The sequence below is a fragment of the Nicotiana tomentosiformis genome, chromosome 1 (genome assembly GCF_000390325.3).
Source record: "Nicotiana tomentosiformis chromosome 1, ASM39032v3, whole genome shotgun sequence".
Classification (NCBI taxonomy): Eukaryota; Viridiplantae; Streptophyta; class Magnoliopsida; order Solanales; family Solanaceae; genus Nicotiana; species Nicotiana tomentosiformis.
This window is the reverse complement of record NC_090812.1, coordinates 2,299,489-2,318,392: the sequence shown is the minus strand read 5'-3', so window position 1 is coordinate 2,318,392 and position 18,904 is coordinate 2,299,489. Positions and strand designations below refer to the sequence as shown.

Here is an 18,904-nt window from a genome sequence, read left to right as displayed (position 1 = left end):
TATTGTGTAATAAAAAATACAAAATAATTATGTATAAGATTATATATTTAAATTACCGACGGAAGTCCATCGGTACTGTAAGAATAAAATTCAAAATATTATGTAAATGCAATAGCGATTGAGTATGTCAATAACTTTATTTTTTTTTTTTTTTTTTTAAAAAGCACCGAGAGACACCGTCGGTACTTAAAAAAATAATTCAAAAATATAAATACAAAATGTTCCGAGGGAGTCCGTCGGTAAATTACCGACAGAGTGTATCGGTACAACCAATTAAATTTTGACCGGTCAATATATCATTATTTACCGAGAGTTGTCCGTCGATTATTTTTAAAAAAAATTAGAAATTAAAAAGTTCAAAAGTACCGAGGGACTCCATCGGAAAGTCCCTCGGAATACCGACGGAACCGTCGGTACTGCTGCGTCGGTAATTAAACAGCTGTTTTTTTAGTAGTGTTGTCATATCATGTTGAGCTCTAAACTAAAGTGCTGAAAGAACATTGAGCAACTATATATGGTAAAAGCGTACCCGCTTTCTTTAGTTAGATTATGATATCCAAAAGAAAATACGTCATATAGTAAATGGGCAAAAGGCATTTAGGAAATATTACCAACTTAAAAACTTTTCCAAAACAAAATGGGTTTCCCTGAGGCATAATCCATATCGAAATAGGATTCCCAGGGAAATTCCATATATTACTCTTATTAGGTTGTTCCTTGTTAAGCCGTTAATATTCTGTCTCTTGTAGTTTCAAGAACTCAAGCCCACGACTTTGTTCTCCTTGTTTCTTACTACTACTTTTGAGATATGAATTTAGGCATGGATTTAGAATCATTGTTTCTAAACCATTTTGCCATAGAGAAGAAGCCAGATATAATTCAGTTGATTAAAGCAGCTATACAAGTTGGTGCATGGAAGCAGCCTACAAAGTTTAAGAAGCACAAAGATGAAATACTAATGATGTTGCTGAATCCGGAAACACCAGGTGACATTGATGAAATCGACAGTGCTAGTGATACAGAAGAAGATGAAGAAGAAGAAGATGAAGTAAGCGATAGTGGTGGTGTTGAGTTCTCTGTTGATTATCTCCACCAGACGGAGAAGAGTTCTTCTTCTTGGTTTCAAGAAACTGGCCATATTCTTGGGCGACAAGGGAACTACAATGTCAGTAAGGCCAAATCTACTGTATTTAAACTAAGTTTAAAGAAGACTCGGGACATTGACGACAAGCTTCAACACAAACATGTTGATAGTGATAAAGAAAAGAAGACAGAAGTAGGGAAGTGTCTGTCCGACAGTACAGAAAGCAAGAACATGAGTTGTGTCACGGGATCGACAACCAAAAATTCTCCTGGAGGTTTAAGGAAGCTGAACGAGGGTATCAACCGTGTAGAAGAAAAACAAGATTGTTCCTCACAGAAGATCAAGAGGAGGCTTGAGGGAGGAGGGCAGTTACAGAAACAGAGAAACTGCAGTGCAATTACAAGACCAAATCAGAAAACAACACAAAGCTCTACAGTTGCAAGACCAATACAAAAACCAGCACCAAGCTCTACAGTTGCAAGACCAACGCAAAAGCCAGCACAAAGCTCAACAGTTGGAAGACCAACGCAAAAACCAGCACAAAGCTCAACAGTTGGAAGACCAACCCAAAAACCAGCACAAAGCTCTACAGTTGCTACACCAACGCAAAAACCAGCACAAAGCTCAACAATTGGAAGACCAACGCAAAAACTAGCACAAAGCTCTACAGTTGCAACACCAATGCAAAAACCAGCACAAAGCTCTACAGTTGCAACACCAACGCAAAAACCAGCACAAAGCTCTACAGTTGCAACGCCAACGCAAAAACCAGCACAAAGCTCTACAAGTGCAACACCAATGCAAAAACCAGCACAAAGCTCGACAGTTGCAAGACCAATGCAAAAAACAACACAATCCGGAATGAAGTTTGAATCAAGTAAAAGAAAATTTGAGGAAAGGGTTGCTGAGGAAAAAAATGCCAAGAGAAGGATCATAATGGTGGACTTTCATGATGTGCCGAAACCAGCTAAAGATCCTTCTGCTCCCAAACGCTGCTGGGATAGGAGAAGGAGGTTTTAAGATTCTGATTCCATTTGTTGTAAATTCCCTATCATGAGAATCTTGTTTCTTCAGTTTTGTCTTTAAATTGTAGACAGAATTATAATTCACTCGACTATTTTATAATGGGGAAGTTATCGTGATATACTCATTTGTAGAACTCACTTTCATTTCATGGTATACCTAAGTTTTAAAATTACATCATATATCCCAAAATTATTACACGTTATACCTCCATATATTCCAAAATATATCACGATATTCTACTTTGGAATACAATCCAAACCTAACTTACCATAATATTCTAATTTAGAATACAATATTCTAACTAAACATGCCATAATGCTTTAATTTGGAATATAATATTCAAACTAATGATACCACAATATTCCAATTGAAAATCCAAACATAGCTTACCATAATATTCTAATGAAGAATACAATATCCATTTGTTGTAAATTCCCTATCATGAGAATCTTGTTTCTTCAGTTTTGTCTTTAAATTGTAGACAGAATTATAATTCACTCGACTATTTTATAATGGGAAAGTTATCGTGATATACTCATTTGTAGAACTCACTTTCATTTCATGGTATACCTAAGTTTTAAAATTACATCATATATCCCAAAATTATTACACGTTATACCTCCATATATTCCAAAATATATCACGATATTCTACTTTGGAATACAATCCAAACCTAACTTACCATAATATTCTAATTTAGAATACAATATTCTAACTAAACATGCCATAATGCTTTAATTTGGAATATAATATTCAAACTAATGATACCACAATATTCCAATTGAAAATCCAAACATAGCTTACCATAATATTCTAATGAAGAATACAATATCCAAACTAAACATACCATAATATTCTAATAAAACATACTACAGTATTCTAATTTGGAATACAATATTCAAACTAAATATATTACAATATTTTAATTTGGAATACAGTATCCGAACCAAACATACTACAACATTTTAATTTGAAATATAGTATCCAAAGCAAATATGCCATAATTTTTCTAAACATGCTACAATATTTTAATTTGGAATATACAGTATTATATTTGAGAATAAAGCAGATATACATGGTAAAATAATTTTATAAAGTAGGTATTGTATATGGTGTTAACTAATATTTTCAATGGGCATACCAAGTAGATTCCCCTTTTATAATTACTCCTGGGTATATGCCCTTTGTATATGTGAACTAATATCAAATCATTGAAATAATAGTTACAATTTCAAAAATAGTGTTGTTCAAATGCTTGAAGGATCTATTATTCAGTACCTGCTCAGATTATTCAGTTACTAATTAAGGCTAGGATTTTGTTACCGCGTCTACTACTACTACTACTTTACAGGCTTTTTTGTTTTGGGTTAATGCTTTAAATATGAGTATTACTTTTATCTTTTAATCTGATTCTTAGTGGACATTTCAGAACTCATTATCATCTGACTCTTAGTTTGGTCCTGCTTTCACTTACACTGGTGCATGCAATCAGGATGGGATTTGAATCTGCTAAGCTACATAAATTCAAACATTCCAGCATCAAATAAGCACAAAGCTACACTAGTTACTAGTCGTTTTAGGCATACATGCTACTCACAAGACATTCCTTTCAATAGATTTTTGAGTAACAAAGTATATGACTGTAGCACATTAGTACTGCTTATCCTAATAGGTTAAGTTTAATGGTTCCATCACTTTTGCTAGCACATAAGAAGTAACAAACACTCACTCTGCAAGAAGCACACTTAGAAGTGAAGAACATTATATGTCGAGAGTTCCCAGAAGAAATAAAAATAAACTGATTTTCTTACTTGATATGCCGACTATTGCCCTGGTCCGAAATGTGTTTATTACTTAAGTTTCAATATGGAAGGATCCAAATAATAAAATGATGGCATGCACTTAAAACTGTAGTAATAAATTCATAATTAGGAAGATTGTCCAAGTAGCAATTCCAAAATGAACAAAAGTTGAAGCAAATAATGAATGGAATAAGTTTTACTGTCTGTGCTGCTGTTTGTTGCAGGAAAATCAAGACGAAACTATAATCCTTAGGTTTGTTCATACTACATCTAATACAGGGGAATCCTTTTTCAAAGCATGTTTCTTATACGGAGCGTGTTCCATTGAGAAATTATTATACCCTTCTAATATGTCAAAATGTAAAATGATGGACCTGTATATTTCCTACATTAGGATATAAGGAGATAAAATTTTACGTCCTCTTTCATGTTCTAACTTTTTTGGATACATATACTGGTAGATGCCCATGCCAAACTCCTCGATTTAACTAAAAAAGAAAAAGGTACACAGATAACATCAAAGCTACAAGAATGGATAACAGCTGAATATATATGAAGTTATTGAGCAAACTATGACAATTTATTGGCTATTTTAGTTAATGAAACAACATGAGGCACATTGAAGCTACAAGAATAGTATAAGGGAGTGTGTCTCACAATATTAATTAGTCATAAGTTCAATTAGGAAATGGAGGCATTGGGATTTCAACAACCCCTTCCAACATATGTACTACCCTTCTCATGGAGGGCCTGACATTTGGATCCTCTTGAATGCACCAAATCGCCACTTTTACAAGCTTCTCCAGCTGCTTCATGTCGCTTAGTGCCTCTTCATCGTCTTTTACTAGCTTATGTAGCGTTCTTGAGTGGATACAATCATAGACCCACTCGATCAGTAGTATTTCCTCTTCATTCTCCATAGCGATGTCCATACACTTCCTGCAACAAATGGTTTCTAGCAAAACGATGCCATAGCTATAAACATCCACTTTGGCAGTCACAGCTGTGTTCCTGAACCATTCTGGTGCAACATAGCCTCTGGTCCCTCTAATCCCCGTTAGTGTCCGAGTTTGATCCTTCATCAAAAGTTTTGCCAATCCGAAATCAGAGATCCTTGCTTCAAATGAATCATCCAGCAGGATGTTTTGAGGCTTTATATCGCAATGGATGATCTGTGTGCTGCACTCCTCGTGCAAATACGAGATTCCTCTTGCAACCCCATATGCAATTCTGATTCTTTTGTTCCATTGTTGCCTTGACTGACTGAAAAGGAAGTCTGCCAAGGAGCCATGGCTCATAAACTCATAGACCAAAAGCTTCTTTTCTGGTCCTTCATCACAGAATCCAACCAATCTCACCAGATTCTTGTGATGAGTCCTGGCTATTACACTGGCTTCTGTTTTGAATTCGTTCTCACCATCATTTGCTAGCTTGTCTAGTTTCTTGACAGCTACAACTGTTCTTGAATTAGAAGATGACAACTCTCCTTTATAAACTATGCCGAAAGCACCCCTCCCAAGTTCTAGCTTGAAACCATTTGTTGCTACCTTAAGCTCTTGGAAAGTCAAGTTTCTCAAATTTGTCTCGGGGATGCTTGATGAACCAACACATCGTGGTCTTCTGCAGTAAATGCCAAAAAAGCAAAGTTGAAAAAGGCAGAGGTGCCAAGGAGAACTGATCCCAAGATGGAAAATGCTGACTTATCTTTCTTCCCATTTCCCCTTTCTGATGGTGAATATGGGAAATCACCGGAGGGGATACTAGATATCAACACTTTAACAAAACCCTTGCCGTCAACCTCTTCCCTCCTTCCATTAGAAACTGGCATCTTCTTTTTATGACAGGTTCCCGATTTTTCTACTGCAACCACACAATTACAGTCATACAAACAAGAGTTCCGGCATTGATCTTGATTAAGGGACTCCATTACCTCATAGTTTGCAGAATTAGGCCAAAATATGTTATCTAAAGGGTACATATCATACAGATCTTCCGGATTAGTATCATCCAAATTGCATCTTTGGATTGGATCGCGTTCACAACCCTTGAACTCATTGCTTGGATCAGAAAAGTTAAATCCGGGAAGACACTTACAATTTGGCCTTCCATTTGAGTTAAGCATGCAATAGCTATTGAAACCACAAGTTCCTAGACCAAATTGACCCTGAATGGCTGAGCAGATATCATCTGGTTTAGACCAAACTGTGAACCAGCTCCCCTCCCACTTTCCGTTTTTTGGCACCCTGGGATGAGCATATTGAGTTAACACACCATCATATTCAAGAATAACCCTGTAATAGTAGTTTCTTGCTGGAACAATATTTCCAGAAGTTATATTCACAATCCTACTGCTGGTCATAATAATATAAAGGTAACCAGACTCATTAAAGATTAGCCTGTTTCCCGTCACATTAGGATATTTTGTATCAACCGTGTGGCTCCAAAAGTATGCCTCGTATGCATTTCCTGTTGGCAGTGCAAAGGTGTTGAGCACAAGATTGCCATCGGGTATCAAACGAAGCTCAAAGTGCCCCCTCGAGAAGTTATTCTCTGCTGTCCTAGAAGACAGTGACTTTTTAGTGTCAATTATTTGTGTAGGCAAGATTGTATCACAAGGGTGGTCAAAACTTTGCCACACAAGACTAGAATCGCTGCTAGCAAGGATGAAATTCCCTGTATCCAACAACGAAGCATAAGAAACGCCTATGTCTCTAATAAGACTTGGTCTCCAGAGGACTTTACCATCTGGATTCTCAAGAATGAGTTCACCATCTGTTTTAAGCTCAAGTTTAGATCCTTCTGGGGCTAGCTTATCTCCATTTGCATACCAAACCAATGTTTTGTTTGGTATTTTGTCGAACCAGATAGCAAGCAAGTACAGTTTTTGACCTTCTATTTGATGAAAGCCAAAGGCAAAGTCACCAGAAGGTGATTGCCATGCTAGAGAATTAACTGATGCAACAATGGACGACCCAAGAGTGATGTTTCTATTACTACTAGAATTAGTAGCCTGCGCAGATGCAACCAATGGTGCTGTTAGGAAAAGAAGAAGAAAACCAAGAAGGTGCAGAAGATGGTTTCCCATATGGGGTTTTAGATCATCTAACTGAAATTTTTTGACTAGTACAAGTGAGTAACTGATAGAGGTTTACCCAGTCTATATTATGTATTGCCTTGTAACGCGTTATTCCTACATTGACATTTGAACGAACCAAAAAACCACGGCATTTTAGTCTTCCTATTTATTTCCAGAAAATGGAGTCATTATACTCCTATACTAATCTAATGTTTCTTTCGGGAAGATAAGAAAGACTTTGAATTTTCAACTGAGAAGTCAACTGACACGTTTCACAGATCCACATACGCTTACCCTATCGAAATACCCTTCCAACTATAAGAGGGACTGATACATCATTATTCCCTTTTATCTTTTTAAAATGATAATGGTGTCGAACCAAATTGCACGCACCCCGACTATTTCAGCGGGAACCTGCTATCTCCTACTACCACAGACAACTCTACAAACGTTTCTACTGGATTTGAACCTTGGTCTGTCGTGCTTTTCTCCCACTTCATTGACTGTCATTACCTTTAGGTGCCATATACAAACCTTATTCTCTTTACTCTACATTTATCTGCTAGCATGCATCATGCTTGACTGAATTTCCTCTGATTCCAGCAACAATAATCTCCTTTGTAACAGAACAAGAAGATGAGCAACACAGCAAAATAATATATAATAATCAAATGGGGACAACAAATAAGCTAATGGATATGATAATAGGTTCAAAATCTACACAAACAATCAACAGAACAAAACAATCGGACCAGTGTTGTTTTACATCCTCTCAACTCATTTTCTCGTATTCATTCTTCCCGAAACACATTCTTCTATAATAGGAGGATCTTGTAAAGGAAATCGTTAAACTGACTACCTTCCCGGTCTAAGTTTTAGCTATATCATCTTCTAGAAACCTGCCCATCCAGCAGGTTGGGAAGCTGATTTGCTATTTACATTCTTTGGTTCACCGAAACGCTGAGAATTTTTTGACTCATTGAAAGTAGCCTTTATCTGAGAGCTGGAAGCTGGCACAGCCCTAAAGCTATCTGTTCCAAATCCTGATGTATTTGTTTCAGATGTCTGTCTGTTCTGGTGGCCATTTTTTGTCCTGACTGATCTAGGATTAGCATTAACTGAAGTAGGTTGTTGCTTTGGATCATCATCAGCAAATGCTTGCCAGGGCTTTGAATCTGGGCTCACTTGACTCCCGCCAAATAATCCTTGCTCAAGTTCCCATACTGTTCCTTCAATGTTAACTTTTCTCTGCATCAAAAAATTATTTTGAACTAATAATTATTGAAAATCAATTATAAATATTAGTACTAACAATGAGAGTTTAATAGCAAAGGATATACCGGTGGTGGAATACTGGATGGTTGACTTCCAGGAGAAGCTTGATCCCTCGCGGTGTCTCGATTTAGTGATGGAGTACTGACAGCAAGAGCTTGTTTAAGCTCTTGTATTTCCTGTCGCTGTGACCGGCATATTCCAGATAACTTTTCAAATTTAGATGTTATTTCAGCCTTCTCCATGTTGGAGCGTGACAATTGTTCCTTCAGCTTCTCAACCTCTGCTTCCAAGAGCTCTTTCTTCTCTGCTTGTTTCGTGTTATTTCCAGGGCTTGGTTTATTGGTAGAGAATTCTGCAACAAAAGCATTGAATGCTTCACCCTGGGTGACAGTTGGCCCCTCTAACTTTGAAGATTTATTACTCCCAACACTCTGACATGAATCATCCTGGAAAAAGTTTATTTCAAAATCCTTTGATGAGGCTTCCCCTGCTCTATTAGCTGGTTTTGCTCGCACATTATTTTGCATTGGATGGGAACTGAGACTTTCCTCTTTAGAGGGGCTAGTTTTATAAGAGACTGGAACCTTATTGGGATGACTTTTATCATGGCTTGAAGAATTGTGTCTAATCTCTTCGTCAAATTTGGGTCTGGATGTTTCCTCTGAACCAGAGGCATTTGCTGCATGCTGAGTATTCCAAAATGCACCGATTGGACCAGTAGCTCCACCAGCTTTTGAATTATGTGATGCAGGAGACACATTCGGATTAGATTCTGCAGCCGAAGGAGGTGGTGGAGGATTTCTGCGAGGCATTGGACTAGTCTTACCTGCAGCTCTTGGAAATCCTGAAAATTCAGCAGGTATTAGATTCCTTGAAGTGGACCAACAATTTTGTGTCTTAGCAGTGTCTACAGTCAAAACGTAGTAGAGGCGTCACATCCATATGAAAAGCTCCTCACCCCCCCCCCCCAAAACAAAAAAAAAAAAAAAAAAACCCCAACAGAGGAAAGATGTGGAAGCATCACTCAAATATTTCAACTGTACAGTAAATATGGAAGCATATAAACAGCTAATCTTTTTGTATAGATTTGAGGGTATCATTCCTCAAAAGCATTATCTTACCTTTCATTAGTTGCATTGCTTTTTCAATTCTATTACAACTTCCAAAAATGTTTTTTCAACTTCGACTTCAAAAACCCTTTTTTCCTCAGCTTCAACCAAATATTGTCCCCAACACCTACTAAAAACTTCAGATGACTTCAAACCAGAACCAGAAAAGGAGACTTAAGATTTTATAAAACTGATGGAATGAATTTAGATGAGGGAAATTGGTTCTTTATTTCGTATAAATTAGTGGGTTAAATGAGTAAATTGCCTGAGTGCAGTAATTTATCCAAAGTTATCATCCTACAAACTTCATGGATAAAATATTAATCAATCACAACTTTCCTGGAAGCAGCTCACAATAATAACGAAAGGTCTGGAATAAAATGTCCTCACCTTCCTGTCCATCAATACCCTGTTGCTTCATTTCAGGGGGTCTGTCGGGTAATGACTTTTGAAGCTCATCCGGCAACATACCATTAACACGGAACCATACCTGCCATAAAACAAAATGAATGAGTTAGAAAGCTTTAGAGAAGGGTCAGCCCTTATGATTGCTATGGGCAGCACCACTCTACAACTAACCTAAGTTTATGCAGATGAATGGCCAATCAAGCAAAGCGCTTGCCTGCGTGATATCTGGTCTGGCATCTGGTGAAGACTGAAGCATATCTCTTGTTAGGTCTACGATGGAAGTGCTATATTTTGGTAATTCTGGAATCCGGTAATTGCCATTTAAAACTTGAAGTTTTGATTCACCATCAAATGCAGACTTGAAGTAGCATATCCGAAAGAGTAGACAGCCAAGGGCCTGCAAGACAAAAGTGTCACTGTGTTCTAAGATAACCTCGTAAAATCTAGGTAAGAGAATTTTCTGTTTCCAAAATCATCTTACAGTATCTTCACGCGGCTAAACTTACCCATATGTCTACCTTCTCATTTATAAGTTCTCTTCGATACAAATCCCACATCTAAGGCAAGAAAAGAAGTGAGATAAGATAGAAGTCAGCAATCAATACCACTGACGATAACAATAATCAATAACAAGTCCTCAATCAACCTCAGGAGCTCTGTATGCAGGTGTAGTGTGTTTCCTTATATTGTCCTCCTCAATTCCCATTTCCTCAGGTTTCTCAAAACGCTTGTGGTTGGTTGAAGTACTGCCAAAGTCACACAACTTCCACAATCCATCAGCACCCAGCAAAAGGTTCTCAGCCTTTAAATCTCTGTAGAGCAGGAAACACAGTACTGAATAACAAAACGACAAAATCACAAGAGAAAATGATGTGAATAAATTCAGTGTTGAAGGGTGACGGTTTCGCAATGAATTGGATCTCTTAACTGTTCATTTTGGGCATCTAAATTCCTAAATCAACAGAACAATTAAAGCGGTCATTCAGTAGTAGGTCTGCGGACACTTTAAGCTGGACAGAAATCATAACTGACAGAAATCAAAGGCACTGAACAAAATTAAGCTGGAAGCAAATATATAAACAGATATGAATTACACGACAGCCTCTCTACCTTCATTAGGTAGGGGTAAGGTCTGCGGACACTTTGCCCTCCCCAGACCCCACTTGTGGGATTTCACTGGGCTTGTTGTTGTTGTATATGAATTACATAACATAAGATGCAAATTACTGAAATATTACAAGCAAAGAAAGGATTTATGAAGCCCTAAATCACTAAACAGATGAAACATATTGATGACTACCATAAACAAAGCCTAACCTCAACTGAAATTACTACAAACATTCATCATCATAATTTCAAAAAACTATTCGGGCTTAAGAGTGTCCGACTTTACCTGTGAGCTATGGGTGGGGACTGGCTGTGCATAGCAAAGACAGCATTGCATACATCCCTGAATATTAAGAGGACTTGTTTCTCCTCAAAGAAGCCAGCTCCTCGGTTCTCAAGGACACTGACCAAGGATTTCTCACAATATTCCATAACAAGGAGAGCTTCCTTTGTACGACCCATATCCAAGAAGGTATGCGCATTTAGTGTGACAATATTAGGATGACCCTTGAGCGATTTCATCACTGAAATCTCTTTCAGTACTAGATCAAGTAATTCTTCATCACTAACAATAATATGCTTTAATGCATACTGCTTTGAACCATGTAGTACATCTCGGGCTAAATAAACACAAGAGAATCCGCCCTCTGCAATTGCATTGCGCACATGAACTTTGAGACTGCCAATATCAATGGTGCGACCTTCAAGCCCAGCCTGTTCCTTGGGCATAAAAGGTTTGAATCTCCACATCATAAACAATTCTATCAAAAAGAAAAAAAACCACTAAGAATCATGGCAAAGATAAGAGATTTAGCTAAATAAACAGTCAAATTAAAATCTTTTCCCAGTAAAGTGAACCAGCTGTACAACCAATAAGAAAAACAAAAAAGCACATGTGCTTTAGGTGGTGTTTGGAGTCCTCCAAAAACTGAGTTTGGAAACCCAGGTATTGAGTTTTGGAAAAAGTGTTCTTTTGACTTGTTTCCAGAACAAATTTAACTTTATGTGAAGATTTCCAAATCTCTCAGTTTTTGCAAACACACCCAAACAAACACTTTTCTCAACGGTCAAAGCTGAATTTGCAAACTCAAGTTTGGAAAACCTCAAGGAAACGCCACCTTACAAATTTTTGATTATCCTAAATTGGATACCGATAACACTGCAGATATTTACATTAGAGAGGCACAAACAACGAGATTACGACGAAAACTTCACTCCTACAAATGCAACAAGAAGTTGTTGAACATTTTCCAGAGATGGATATTTTCTTCTTTTGGCATGGGGAGGGGGAGGAATGTGGTCAAAATGTAAAGTTCCATAACATCAGGAATAACAAACTAGTATAATTACAAATTTAGACCATATTTAATAAGCTAATCAGATAAATGAAATAGGCATGCACAGGAGCTGCAGGCCTTTGAACCACATAAATATTTCTGATGACACACAGGAAAACTCAAGAGCCTTGACTGATCAGAAAAGAGTCCTGCTTCACTAATATACACTATTGTCTATAAGGCCCTGCTACACTATATTACTGCTGGCAAATGTCGGAACGTTTATCCAATACCAAAAATAAACTTTAATGTAAAGAAATATTTATGGTAAAAGAACATTATCATAGAAAGATAATCATGGAATATATCCACTAATCAACCAATAGATTCTGAGCTCCATTATATGCTTGAAAGATTTTGTTTAGGACCACTATGAAATATATACAGAAAACAAGCAGCTTTTTGGTGATCATTATTGCACTGGACTGCCACAAGGAATGATGGAACTCCAACATTAAAGACAAAACAGAGATTCTAGATTCATGAATACAATGTCACCCACTCTGTCCCGTATCTACGTGTTACTTTTATTATAGCCCTGATTGGTTTGCCTTTAATCCTTGTTTTTCTGGAGTTCAGATGTAGTCTATTGAATGTATCAAGCGCGATCAAAATGGTAGTTTTCTTCTTTTCTGAATAAGTAGATAAAATTGGTAATTAAATGGTAATAAAATCAGCAGAGATTTCTAAACCTGATTATTTTGCAAGTAATGAAGAGCAAAATATCAAAACTTATGAGTACACAAACATGCCATTTCCGCGCGGATTCAAGTCAATCACATAAAAACATAGATAAATTTCAAGTTTACAGTATTACAGTTGCATTCAAGTTTTTCAAGTTAGTGAATTCTATTACTTTCTCCGGGATTAATTTCATAAGATTTGTTTTCATAAGAATACAATCTTTGCTTGTCTAAATTTTTATTGTTTTCACAGGTCCAACAAATTCAAGCTGCTGCAAACTGTAAAATCCTAATGGTTTCTGCATAATTGCACAAACTACAGATCAAGGAGAGATAAATGCTGTTTTGGTGTACTATCTGATGCAGTAAGTTTTCAATCCTGACCATCTACTAATACTTTAGTGGTACACTACGTCTTAAGAAAACATTTGTAGCACTAACCCCTGCAAGCTTTCAAAACTGCGGGACATTTCTCATTGACAACATGAAATGCCAAAAATGTAGATATAGCTTGTATGCTTCACCTTAAGAAATACTGAAGTTAAATAAATTGGATATAGAAGTTCCAAGATATTAATGTCGTATCAGACAATGGATCCAAACTTCCCTTGAAAGATTATTTATCTTTAACCAAAATAGTAAACTAGCAGATCCATTTGCACCCAAGAACAGCTCCACGATATCAAATTTTGGTCAAGCAAATAAATCAGGCCATTCATATAAACATCAAAGGCACATTTCATAGTATCCTACAAGAACCAATTGAGATTGAATAAACATAATCTGCAGTAGTAAAACATTGATAGTCCAAGAATCAACTTATCTGAAAAAACTGAACACTACCCAATTGCAGTAAATCCAAGAACTTACCAAAATTGGTGTAAAAAATCTACCTTGATTAAGTATGTTATCAAGAAAATAAGCCACCCCAGATCAAGAAAACAGAGAAAATTTCCTAAAGAGACTGCATTAAAGCAGCAGTTTTTGATGTAAAATTTGGTGAGATCTGAGAGCAAGGATTTGGGTTCTTGGGATTCAAGGGATTGCTGGTGAGATCTAAGAAAAGTGTATAGTAATATTCGGGGAGGTTTCGATAGATCGCGTTTTTGGCCAAGGCTTATGTGGCTTTTTATTTTAAGGCATCACTCTTTTTCCACCTAAGTGGTGAGCTTCTTTTTTTTTTTTTTTTCCTTCTTCTTTTCAGTGGTGATGTTTCATCTGCTTCCTATCACTATTCTTTTTCCTGTTTTTACTCTATTAAGACGTGTTTTTCCCTTTTCTCGTCTTTCTAATATTCAAAGGGGGGAAAAGGAAATAGTAGTAGTCTAATAGAGAAAATCATTACGTATTTTTTATTCACTTTTATCGAAGTGGTTTTATTATTATTTTTTAAATATTTGCTTATCTCAATTTACGATTTTAAATACATTTAGTCAATCTATGATTTTAGAAGGATCTCCCACTTTAAAAACGATTAAAAGGCGATCAACCAGGCGATAGATAATACAAAGGCGATCTTTGATTTTATCAGGATCTCTCACTTTATAAAACAGTCTTGGTAATAACTAATAAACAATCAACTGAAGATCACTTAGGCGATTATATTAATAATGGGCAATTTCTTGATAATACACTTGTTATCTATGGTTTTACAAGGATCTCCCATACTATAAAAAACGATCTTAGTAATAACCAATAAGCGATCAAACTAGAGATCACTTAGACGGTCATAAATAATATATGAGCGATTTTCAGATAATACATAGGTGATTCATGATTTCACCATGATCTTTCACTTTATAAAAAAGGGATCCTGGTAATAACCAATAGGCGATCACCGAAGATCACTTAGGCGATCATAAGTAATACATGGACGATTTATAAGTAACACAAATGTGGTCTATGATTTCACTAGGGTCTCTCACCTTATTAAAAGGATTATGGTAATAACTAATAAGCGGCAAACTGGAGATTACTAAAGCGATCATAAATAGTATTATATAGGGTAAAATCTGTTCACATTAAACACTCGAATGATAGAGTGACACGTGGAACCGGGGACATACGGAAGACGAAGCAAGTGGAAACCAAGACCGAGGGCAACAACTTTGGTTGGCATCGGGTAGACCCCGAAGAGAATATTGTTAACAAGGGCAAATAAATATTTGCCACCAAATGACATTCAATGAAGAATATTCCTCAGTATTGAATGCACGCCCGTTACAGAGAATTTTGGCATTCATTACCTGTCGTTACATATTCATCAATGGCCCCCATTATTGTCATTTAAGAGGGGCTTGATCCTAAGACCTTGTTCCCTAGGTATCGCTATAAATAGTAACTTCCACAACCATTGTAACACACAAAAAAGCTGACAAACTTATGTTATACATTATTCCAAGCTAAAGAATACTTTATTTTTTGTCTAACAATATTCTTATTGCTGTCTTCGGAAGCCTTGCTCCCGGAATCAAGTTGTCTGCTATTTTATCTCGATTTCAATGCTAGATCTTGCATTTATTTAATTTATTTATCATTTTGGATCAAATCGATTCGTTTGTCTATAAGCCATGCTATAAATTCAACTGTACCGTTTTACGGGTAAACAGTTTGGAGCCCACCGTGGAGCTTAGACAGTTGCGTAATTGAGTTGATCCTTGCGTCTATTACTAATTTGTTTGATTCTTTGTTTCTTAACAAAAATCGTAAAATATGGCAAATAACGATGTCAATATCGCACACAATGTTGAGGCACAAGAAATCTACCTCAGCACGAGGATTCGATCAGCGACACCCGCAACGAGGAGGATGTAGCCACGTCGGTTCATGGCGGGCGGTATCCCCGACACATACGGGAGGCGACTCCTGATGATGTTGAAGATGAGCACGTTGCGTAAACGGTGAGGATCATACGAGAACAACAAAAGGCTATCACGGGCCATCTCTCACAGCAAGACCAGGCCATGACAGAATTGAGGCAAGCATTGTCGGGTGCTTCCAACAACGCGAATGGAAGAGGTCTAGTTCTTCTCGGTGATCCCGCGAATGAAATAGCGCAAAGGGTTGATAACAACACCCCTAGGGGTGAGGTCGGCTTCGACGGGGCCGGGGGGATCGACAGCGGATCTGGTAACAATAACAGTAATGATCCTTTAAAAATCAAGCTCACGCACTTTATGAGGGAAATAAATGCTCGAATAGACCAAATTCCGGGCACACCGCCAATGCTGAAGGGCCTGGACTCAAAGAAATACACCAGTTGCCGTTCAAACCAAGCGCATCACCAGAGTTAATTCCGAAGCAATTGGAAATGCTAGACGCACCAAAATATGATGGGACTTCGGATCCTCAGGAGCACATCACCACCTATACAACGACGGTGAAAGGAAACGACTTATCTCTACACGAATTGAATCAGTCCTGCTAAAGAAGTTCAGAGAAACCCTCACGAAGGAGGCCTTGACATGGTACTCACTTTTAACCGAGCACTCAATAGATTCCTTTGAAATGCATAGACTCTCTCATCAAGGCCCATGCCGGGGCCAGGAAGGTCCAGGCTCAGAAGGCATACATATTCAGAATTTCGCAAGGAGAGTCCGAGTTGCTATGCGAGTTTGTGACCAAGTTTCAGAAAGAAAGGATGCTGCTATCGGCTGTGCCAGAAGAATGGGCAGCTGAAGAATTTACTAAAGGGCTGAACCCGATGAGCTCCGACTCCTCCCGAAAATGTACGATTCAGATTCTTGAGGATATGCTCCATGACCGTGTGATGGAGTTCGGGGGGTCATGGGACCAATACTTTCCACTTGCAGAGTTTGTCTACAACAATAGTTACCAGTCCAGCATTCAGATGGCACCGTATGAGGATTTGTATGGTAGGCGGTGTCGGTCCCCAATGGGATGGTTTGAGAAAGGCGAGGCCCGATTGTTGGGTACAGATTTGGTCCAAGATGCCCTGGATAAGGTGAAGGTGATTCAGGAGAGACTTCGCACAGCCCAGTCCAGGCAGAAGAGTTCTGCGGACCGGAAGGTTCGTGATTTTGCATTTATGGTTGGTGAGTGGGTCTTGCTTTGGGTATCGCCTATGAAAGGCGTCATGAGATTTGGGAAGAAGGGCAAGCTGAGCCCGAGGTTCATTGGTTCTTTTGAGATATTTCGACGAGTTGGGGAGGGTGCTTATGAGCTTGCCTTGCTCCCAGCCTAGCAGGAGTTCACCCGGTATTCCACGTGTCTATGCTCCGGAAGTATCACGGTGATCCGACTCATGTATTGGATTTCAGCTCAGTCCAGTTGGACAAGGATCTATCTTATGTTGAGGAGCCAGTAGCCATTTTGGACAGATATGTCAGAATTCTCAGGTCAAAGAATATTGTTTCAGTAAAGGTCCAGTGGAGGGGTTAGCCGGTCGAGGAGGCGACTTGGGAGATCGAGCAGGATATGCGCAGCCAGTACCCTCATCTTTTCACAGGTTCAGGTATGTCTTTATACTCGTTCGAGGAGGAACGATTGTTTTTAGAGGGGGAGGATGTAACGACCCGGCCGGTCATTTTGAGAATTAGAGCCCCGATCCCCTAATAACTATTTTTCCCACGTTTGTATCCGCTATTGGGACATTCCAGAGTGATTGGTTATGGAATTCAGAGAGTTTTGGGATTTAGAGTTTGGACAGAAGTCGGAACTGTGTGAAGACGGATCCGGAATGGAATTCCGTTAGCTCCGTTGAGTGATTTTGGGGTTAGGAGCGCGTCCGGAATGTGTTTTGGAGGTCTGTAGTAGATTTAGGCTTGAATTGATGAAAGTTAGTTTTTCGACGATTTCGGCCGATAATGGAAATTTTGATATCGAGCTCGGAATGGAATTCGAAAGTGGCTGTAGGTTTGTAGTGTCATTTTTGACTTGTGTGTAAAATTTGAGGTCATTCAGACTAGATTTGATGTGGTTCAGCGTCGTTTATAGAATTTTGAAAATTCTAAATTCTTAGGCTTGAATCCGTGCTTAATTCATGATTTTGGTGTTGTTCGATGTGGTTTGAGGGCTCGACTAAGTTCGTATGGTGTTTTAGGATTGGTTGATATGTTTGGTTGAGGTCCCGGGGGTCTCAGGTCTGTTTCGGATGCTTAACAGAATGAATTTGGACATAGGAAAAATCTGGTGCCTTTGCTGGTTCTGGTGTTTCGCACCTGCGGAAGGGAGGTCGCATGTGCGAGAGCCGCAGGTGCGGAGGGGGTGCGTAGATGCGGAACCGGTGGGGTTGGTGATGGAGCACAGGTGCTGAAGTTTGACCGCACCTGCGAGCCCGCAGGTGCGAAGCGTGGGCGCAAGTGCAGAGCCTGGCTGCTTTAACGAAATGCGCAGATACGCCGTATGGACCGCATGTACGGTATCCGCAGGTGCGAGAAATGCCCGTAGATGCGGCCCCAGCCCGGATAAGTGACCTTCACACTTACAATGATTTTTTTCGCAGGTGTGGGACCGCAGATGCGGCCCCATGAGCGCAAATGCGGATATCGCTGGGAAGAAAAAGGAATTTTGAGGGTTTGAAATTTCATAACACAAAATTTGATTTAGAGCTCGGCGGGAGATGATTTCTCGAGGTATTTTGAAGGAGAACTACTGGGTAACTAATTCTAACTCTATTTTGATCATAATACATTAATCTATTGTTGTTTTCCACGTCTAATTAAGGAATTTGAGGGTAGAAATTTGGAAATGGGGGGAAAGGTTCCCCAATTGAAAATCTGAGATTTGAATGGGAATTTGATGTCAGATTTAGATGATTTTTGTTCGAGTGAACTGGTGAGTGAATGGGTGTTCATAATTTGTAATTTTTATCCAATTCCGAGACGTGGGCTTGAGGAGACCTTTTGGGCATTTTTCCTAATTTCACGCTTTAACTTCGAATTAATTAGTTATATTAGTTACTTGTTATTATATTTACATTATGCAATTAATTTGAATAGATTTGGGCCATTTGGAGTCAAATACCCGTGGCAAGAA

General features: G+C 38.4%; 3 protein-coding genes across 4 annotated transcripts; 1 reads left to right on the top strand and 2 right to left on the bottom strand.

Moving 5' to 3' along the window:
• The first annotated feature begins 820 nt into the window (after positions 1-820).
• LOC104101278 (uncharacterized) lies at positions 821-2,104 on the top strand. Its single transcript, XM_009608727.1, has one exon. It carries the CDS (start codon positions 821-823, stop codon positions 2,102-2,104), a length of 1,284 nt encoding a protein of 427 aa, XP_009607022.1.
• A 2,332-nt stretch (positions 2,105-4,436) lies between these two features.
• Positions 4,437-6,997, bottom strand: LOC104101275 (G-type lectin S-receptor-like serine/threonine-protein kinase LECRK3). The gene is made up of 2 exons (XM_070177720.1): positions 5,698-6,997; positions 4,437-5,611 (listed from the first exon to the last, which is right to left on the bottom strand). The coding sequence occupies exons 1-2, from the start codon at positions 6,995-6,997 to the stop codon at positions 4,590-4,592; spliced, it is 2,322 nt and encodes a 773-aa protein (XP_070033821.1). The 3' UTR covers positions 4,437-4,589.
• Positions 6,998-7,625: 628 nt separating this feature from the next.
• LOC104101274 (uncharacterized) lies at positions 7,626-14,009 on the bottom strand. Of its 2 annotated transcripts, none has more exons than XM_009608724.4 (8): positions 13,778-14,009; positions 11,174-11,648; positions 10,427-10,592; positions 10,287-10,337; positions 9,995-10,177; positions 9,763-9,862; positions 8,329-9,107; positions 7,626-8,236 (listed from the first exon to the last, which is right to left on the bottom strand). In XM_009608724.4, the coding sequence occupies exons 2-8, from the start codon at positions 11,638-11,640 to the stop codon at positions 7,880-7,882; spliced, it is 2,103 nt and encodes a 700-aa protein (XP_009607019.1). In that variant the 5' UTR covers positions 11,641-11,648; positions 13,778-14,009; the 3' UTR covers positions 7,626-7,879. The 2 variants fall into 2 exon arrangements, with proteins under 2 accessions (XP_009607019.1, XP_009607020.1); XM_009608725.4 differs by having other exon boundaries at positions 13,801-14,007.
• Positions 14,010-18,904: the final 4,895 nt, after the last annotated feature.

Excerpts from the sequence above, each read along its gene's own strand:
- LOC104101278 (XM_009608727.1), top strand. The coding sequence starts at position 821 with ATGGATTTAGAATCATTGTTTCTAAACCATTTTGCCATAGAGAAGAAG.
- LOC104101275 (XM_070177720.1), bottom strand. The coding sequence starts at position 6,997 with ATGGGAAACCATCTTCTGCACCTTCTTGGTTTTCTTCTTCTTTTCCTA. Across the intron at positions 5,612-5,697 it reads GGAAGAGGTTGACGGCAAGG|TCAGCATTTTCCATCTTGGG; the intron begins GTTTTGTTAAAG and ends AAGAAAGATAAG.
- LOC104101274 (XM_009608724.4), bottom strand. The coding sequence starts at position 11,640 with ATGATGTGGAGATTCAAACCTTTTATGCCCAAGGAACAGGCTGGGCTT. Across the intron at positions 9,863-9,994 it reads CCAGACCAGATATCACGCAG|GTATGGTTCCGTGTTAATGG; the intron begins GCAAGCGCTTTG and ends GTTTTATGGCAG. Across the intron at positions 8,237-8,328 it reads CATCCAGTATTCCACCACCG|AGAAAAGTTAACATTGAAGG; the intron begins GTATATCCTTTG and ends TTTTTGATGCAG.